Source organism: Palaemon carinicauda, chromosome 3, assembly GCF_036898095.1.
Source record: "Palaemon carinicauda isolate YSFRI2023 chromosome 3, ASM3689809v2, whole genome shotgun sequence".
Classification (NCBI taxonomy): Eukaryota; Metazoa; Arthropoda; class Malacostraca; order Decapoda; family Palaemonidae; genus Palaemon; species Palaemon carinicauda.
In genome coordinates, this window is record NC_090727.1 from 157,889,749 (window position 1) to 157,896,647 (window position 6,899).

The window sequence follows — 6,899 nt, forward strand, 5'->3', positions numbered from 1 at the left end:
AGGTTGGAGGTGGTGTTACCCACCCTAGTCCCTTCTTGATCATGCTGTGGGCCCAAGGATCGAAGGTTCAACGATCCTGGAAGTGGCAGAGTCTTCCTCCCACCAGAAACATTTCATTGCTTCTGGTTTCCCGAGGATTTACCACCTCGGCCGCCTGCTCCCCTCCCTCCTCTCCCTCTAGATGGACGTCGAGAGGAGTCTTTGCCGGAACCTCTACCTTTGGGGCAAAAGGTAGTAGATTGCCTTTCATAGGCTGGTGTGAAGACTGGTGACTGAGCCACCACCGGCTGAGGGACCAACTAAAAGGTCTGTTGTGGCTGAGCTACCAACTGGGGAGTAGCAGATGCCGGAAACTGGCGCTTAGCCTGACGCTGTTGGGGTCAGGGCTTGTTGGACTTCTTCTTAGGTTGGGGGCCTTCATCCTGAGAAGATTTCCTCTTTCGGGACATCCCCCACTTGTTGAGAAGGTTTCGGTTCTCAGTGGTGGCTCTGTCAACAATCTCTTTCACGAGGTCGTTAGGAAAGAGATATTTGCCCCAAATGTTGGAGGAAATCGGTTTCCGGGGTTCGTGTTTGACGGTGGCATCCGCAAACACGAGTTCTCTACAGGCTCTCCGGGCCTTGATGAAGCATACAGGTCCCTCATCAAGGTGGCAAGGTGGGTCTTTGCAAGAACCATGTAGAAGCCTGGGACCCGAATGTCCCCGGCCAGTGTCTCAAGCTGTACCTGAAGAGACAGAGGCTGCCAGCCTCTCTTTTGTGTCTTGCTCCCGACGCAGAAGGTACTCGGTGAGCTTGGGGAGGTTTTCGTTAAACTGACGTCCCGCGACATCAGCTTCCAACTTTCCTACCGCGAAAGTTAACTGGATATCTTTCCAGCTTTTGTCGTCGGGAGGGAGGGCGAGGGAGAGAGGCCTACATTCCTCCAATGTAGGGCAGGGTTTTCCTTCCACCACTGCCTTCAACACTGCCAGCAGGGCCTTTTCGGCGAAAGGAAAGACCATGGTGGTAGGAGCAAGAAAGGACGGGTGCTTCTTGCTTAGGGCCAGCACCTTGGAGTTGGTGTAGCCCCTGCTCTTGAGGCAGTCGGCTAGAAGAGCTTGGGCCTTAGCATGGTCAAATACTATGACCTCCTTAGGCTCGGTCTCCTACTTGGACTTGGAGTCTGGTTCGGATTTTAGACGGACGTAACAGTCCGGGTAGGCTTCAAAGCTTGGCCAGAACTCCACCTCTTCAAGGGGGACGGCGCCTTGTTTAGGGTTGATGAAAATGTATCCGCTCGTGATGGGCATTTGTTCTGCATGCCACCAAGGGTTTGTCACTGAGCAGGAGGGAAGATCCTTGACGCTGATCTTTTACGGCGTCTGTTTCGACATGCGCATGATCTCCCTCTTAAGGTCCGCATGCCCCTGGCGTAATTAATCATCCAGGAGTGCCACGAAAGCTTGGAGGGTATCCTGGGTGCCCACCACTGCAGGTACTGGAGTGGCAGAGGTAGAGGGGACTGGTTCCGAAATGGCAACGGAAGAAACAGAGGGGGCGCGGGCGACCTCGCCCTCGTAGTCAGGAGTCGCCACTTGATCTAACTCTTCCTGACCCTCAGCCATCAGGGTCCTTTCGGTATTGTCCGACACATCCGACATCTTCTCCACTTCATCGATATGACAGTCTTAGAGAGCGTCCGAAACGTCCGGTTCGACCGTCAGTTGGACGCAGGGGATCTCAGCCTTGGGAATGACGGTATCCGCAGATGCCTTAGGAAAGAGCAAGGCTCTCATCCTCTTCGTTTGGGAGATAAGGCCCCGTGACGTTCTTTTGGAAACCACGCACCCACTTGCTCAGTTTCTCTCGGGCGATGTCCCTGGCCTCCGCTGACGGAGGGTTGTCAAACGCCTCATCGAGCAGGTTCTTGCATACAGTGCAGACCTGCGGGTCCCAATAACAAAGGTTCCCTTTGGAGATCGAACAGCCGGCGTGGGTTCGGCACACCAGGTGGCCGTAGAAATCGGGGCAACGAACTCCGCAGAAGGCGCTCTCACACTGCAGGTACTCCTCATGTAAAAGAAAGAGGCAAATGAGTCTTTGGAAGTCAATAACAGTCATGACTTACAGTAATCTTAGATTAATATTAAAGTTATCAAACTTATAATATAAGATTCATTTTCATGAATAAGCTTATGATAGGTAAGCTAGAAAAGAGGCAGGAAAGACATACTTGTGCAACCCGCCCAGCCAATTGCCGTGACCCCACACCATAACTAATTCTAGGAGCTCTTCATGAGCCCTGGAAGGAGGAAGAAACATCCACATTGGATGAGCAAAGCTTAGGCTTCCTCCGAGGAATTAGATACAGTGAGAGGGGGAACTGAATTCATTCAGTATAGAAGAAAAAGGAGGGATAGATCTAATCCCCCTTATTTAGGTTAGGTCCCGGCAAGAGACTGCGCATACAACTATACACAATAGTTTTCAGTCTGGGGTATATATTATACCATAGATGTACTGGCTATTATCCATAGCTGTACAATAATCACTGCTGGCTCTGGACCGGCAGGGGGAAGGAGTGACTGTCCACTATATAGATATGATGGATGGCGCTGGCAACGTGACGGCATGCCGGAAGCGTGCCTGGCGCCGGCAAATCTCCATCAAGGGGAGACCTTTCCAAGTCATCAGTCTATGTGGCAGAGAGAGGGCAACACCTTTATGTGATGGCAGATCGCCGGCAAGTGACCGGCGAAGGTATACTGACACTAACATCTATCAATGAGACAGAGAGGATACCAAAGACACTGATGGCTGTCTCCGGCAGAGTGGAGGCGGCAGTGGACCGGCACTGAAAGAGAGAGAGAGATAGGATAGGAGGAGAGAGAGGGAAGGGTAGTGCTCGACACCCATACCCCTTCTTCCTCCGGAAGGAGTGTTCAAATGAAAGGGAGAGGGTGGCAACCTTTCATCCAGTCGCAACAGAGCCAGCAGTCGACTAGAGTTGCAGGTGGCGGCCCAAGGGAGGACCGAAGAACACTCTAAGATAGTGAGGTCTTCCGCCGGCAGACCGACCCGTCGTATGCTATCCCATAGTTCGACTATATGCGGGAAGCGTAGCAGTTCGGACTAACCAACGAAAGGACCAAGCCGAACCCACAACCTGCCGGCACGTGGTGGACTTGCAGGAGGGCGGACAGAGGTGTGATGGCTAAGCTAACACAAAGGGATAGAGGGGGGAGGGGTGAGGGTCCTGAGGGGGAGTGTAGGGGGGAGGCGTAGCTCCCACCGGCACTCCCAGGGGTGGGGATTCTGTTAAGGGCTAGCCTATCTAGGTAGGAAGAATCCATTCTCCAGCTTAGGGTAGGTTAGCACAGAGAAGGTACAGCACTAGTGTCCTGTCCTAAATTATAAAGAAGCAGAATCCCCTTGGACTGCCTAACCTAGGCTAGGGGAGCTAGTCCCCCAGACTAGGAAAGACAGGGGTAGGACAAATCGCTAGGCCACAGGGAGGAAGGGTAGAGCCCCTCCACCTTCACCCACCAGCAGGGACCAGAAGGAGAGTAGATTCTCCTAATGGGGAGCTGGGGGCAAACGACTGGTACTCTGAGGTTCTGTCCCGAACTCAAAGCGCATGTACTATGGCAAGGAGTGGGGAATGAAAAATCCTAGCCTAACCTTACCTGAATGCAATTCGAGGTAAGGAGGGCTAGGATGTAGCCTAGGCTACCTCAGAGGGAGGAGATTACCTTAGATAAGGTAACTGGGGAGGAGAGGAAGTATACAAGAGCCCTAGCATTAGGTTAGGGGCAAGGGAGTCGACTACCAAGATCACCGAAACCCCTTGTATACTTCCTAGAAGGCGAAAAACATGTGCAATCACCGAGTCTTATATGTATAAATGCCTATATCTTCATTTCGTAACAACACTAGGAACACTTATTATATCATGCAAGAAAGTAAACAACAACGCTTAGGCTATCGAGCCTAGGGGCTAGGCTAGCAATCTAGCATGCGAATTCGGCTACCTACATTCGCCGAAAATGAATACTGTCAGCATAATATAACTAATTCCTAGCAATGAAGACTAAATAACTAATGTTGATTATTAGTTATAAGACCGGGAAGGTTCTGGCTAACTAAATAAAGCATGCGAGGCGAACAACAGCGTCTGCATTATGACGCCTCCGGTCGGGGCACAGCTCCGCCACAAAACACAGAATTTTAAGATTGGAGCTTATTTATACATTACGGCTGGAGCTTATTTATACAATACAAGAATATGGTACTCAACTTTCCAGAAGGCGGCGAGGCAGAAGATTGCGACATAACGAGTTACTTAGTGAAAACTGGGAAAAAACACCTAGTCAGAAACGCTACGTAAGAAGGAATGAGGAAATGGCGCGTAACGGTGACGTCAGTCAAGATGGCGGCCAACATGGCGACCGGATGTTGACGTCGCCGAGTACTGTAACAGTAACAGAGGAGAACTTTGTAACGGCTCCTCCCATAACTTGCCACACTTCCCCCTTGAAGTGTAAACGCTATGTGGGGTGCAGATAGCTATGTGGCGTGTCAAGCATACGTCCCGTTATTATACGATATCCTAGAGGGAAACCTTATGGGTACTCGCGCCAGAAGTTAGAGTTCTGTGAAACCTTTAGTTTAATTCTATGGGAATATCTACTGTAGTCATATATACCCTTAGGAAGCTACTGAAGGAACCTTCCATCAGGACGTCATGGCTTGAGCCCAAAAAGTTAGATTACAATCAGTTAGCATAGGGTTTGTATCTAGTGTTGGAATAATTTTTCATTTAAATTTCATCACCATTTCTTATAGATAAGACAAGTGATTTTTATTGATAATGAAATTAATCTATTATAGCTTAAATAGACCATGTTGACTTTAAAATTCAATGTACCTGTGTTACTCTACCGACTTGAGACATGTAGGCCATACGTTACCTACACTGCAGGATGTTTAGGCCAAGTGTGTCAGACATGCACATTAGTTCTCATAACCAAGAAATAACTATACTTGAACTCAAATGTTGAAGCTATTGAGAGCTTCATTTTATCCTTTGTTGGAGTAATCTATTGGAAATGTTCCTGCTTGGCAATCTGCTTGTCTAGGGTTCGAGATCTGCTCAAACTCAAGAGTTTCTTGTAATGTCTGCAACCCCACCATCCTTGTGAGCTAAGGAAGGAGGTTTGGGAGAGCCTATGTGTCTACCTGCCAAGTTGTCAGCTTCCATTGGCTAGTCCTCCCTGGTCTATGTTTGAGTGGAGAGGGGACTTGAGCTGATCACATGCATATATGGTCAGTCTCTAGTTTAGGGCTTGCCTCTGCCATTCATGAGTAACTTTTATACCTTGGAATTTAGTAGCTATTTCTTTATGACTTAGATGACCAATTTTTTTTTTTTAATTAAACAGAATTTCCAGTTGTGTACAATAGTAACAAATGTCAATAAACCAAGATACTGTCATGAACTTTTGTTCTACATTTCAGTGTCCAACAAGTGGATCCATGAAAGAGGTCAAGAGTTCAGGAGACCATGTAGCTTAGATGTTAATGCCAAGTAAGGATAAACCATGAATGTTTAGATTTTTGTGAAGTTCCCCTTATGATTGTGATTTTTTAATTTGCTCTTTATGGTAGAAAGTAGATGTGCTCTTAAATAATGTATTAAGAATAATGCATACTTATTAGTGGAAGAAATTTGCTGTTTAAAAGGTAATAATCATAAACCTTTAATGTCTAATAACAGAATTTTGTATATTGAATTCTTTATTTAAATTTTACAGCACAAAGCTGCGTAAGGTTTCTGATTAATTGACGTATGTCTAAATGAATACAATTTGGAAAATAGTATTCACTATCGACTATCAGAGTTATTCATATTGTACAACCTGCTTACAGTATAATAAACTGTACTGTGCAATCTACTGAAGTCAATTATGTATATACTGTATACTTTTACTGTTTTCTTATTTCATTGTTATTAATCTCTTGTAATTTAATTTATTTTATTTTTGATTTCTCAAGTAGTTTTGCATTGTAGAAAATTTTAAAGTACAGTATGTGCAGTGTCATTCACAACACTGTAAGCATTATGAATGATACAAAATAAAAGAACATTGTCTGCACTTTCAAAGAAAATATGTTCAGTTTTGGTTACATAGGTACTTTAGCTTGTGTAAGGAGGTCAAAGCAATGAAGCTACAGATCTTGCAACTAAAACCAGATTTTTTTTCATGAAAAATCCTCTCCTGAGTAATCAAACTTAACATTTAATAAATGACAAAATGAATGGAATAATAATCTACTATGTTAACATTTATAATACTATTACGGTGCCAGTTTTTCTAAATCAATCTAAAGAGCCAGTCATCATCACTTTAGAAGTTTGTTTTATGAAATAGAGGCATTTAAAATCTTCCCAATCCCTTTACTCTTGTGCATTCCTGTTTAATTTTTCTGATGACAAGACACCTGCTAACATTGCTAGATTGTCCTAATTTTATCTCCCACAAATTCACATTCTGATCCCCCGAAGGAACCCTAAGTGATGGATGCCAACTTTTCTAAGTCATTGGTTTTTTGGTGTAACTTGTATAGTTTACTCCATGCCTGGCAAAATTAGTATTCTCTGGAAATGCCAAGGTGGATTCTCAGGCTGTTTTAGTCTGGTGGTCAATTTTATATGATGCACAGGATGTTAGCTCTCGCCCTTAAAACAGGTTTTATATTTTGATATAGTTTGGACACAAAATACTTAGTTTTTAATTTGATAGGTCACTAGTCAAGAGACAGTCTGCATATGTTATAAGCACCTTATGGTATATATATAGTATATTGATGAAAAGCCAAATGTTGCAGTTAGTACTTCTTGCTTTTCAATCACATCT

At 45.4% G+C, this 6,899-nt stretch overlaps 2 protein-coding genes across 4 annotated transcripts in view; one reads left to right on the forward strand and one right to left on the reverse strand.

The window, feature by feature from the left end:
• LOC137638717 (prolyl 4-hydroxylase subunit alpha-1-like) overlaps positions 1 to 6,883 on the forward strand; it is a 200,162-nt gene extending 193,279 nt beyond the window's left edge. For all 3 annotated transcript variants that reach the window (XM_068371041.1, XM_068371042.1, XM_068371040.1), the window contains one exon: positions 5,500 to 6,883. In XM_068371041.1, the coding sequence (XP_068227142.1) occupies positions 5,500 to 5,573 (74 nt within the window). In that variant the 3' untranslated portion in view covers positions 5,574 to 6,883. The remainder of the gene's footprint in view (positions 1 to 5,499) is intronic.
• The window catches only part of CDase (neutral ceramidase), a 255,835-nt gene that overhangs the window by 212,457 nt on the left and 36,479 nt on the right, over positions 1 to 6,899 (reverse strand). The gene's annotated exons all lie outside the window — the stretch shown is intronic.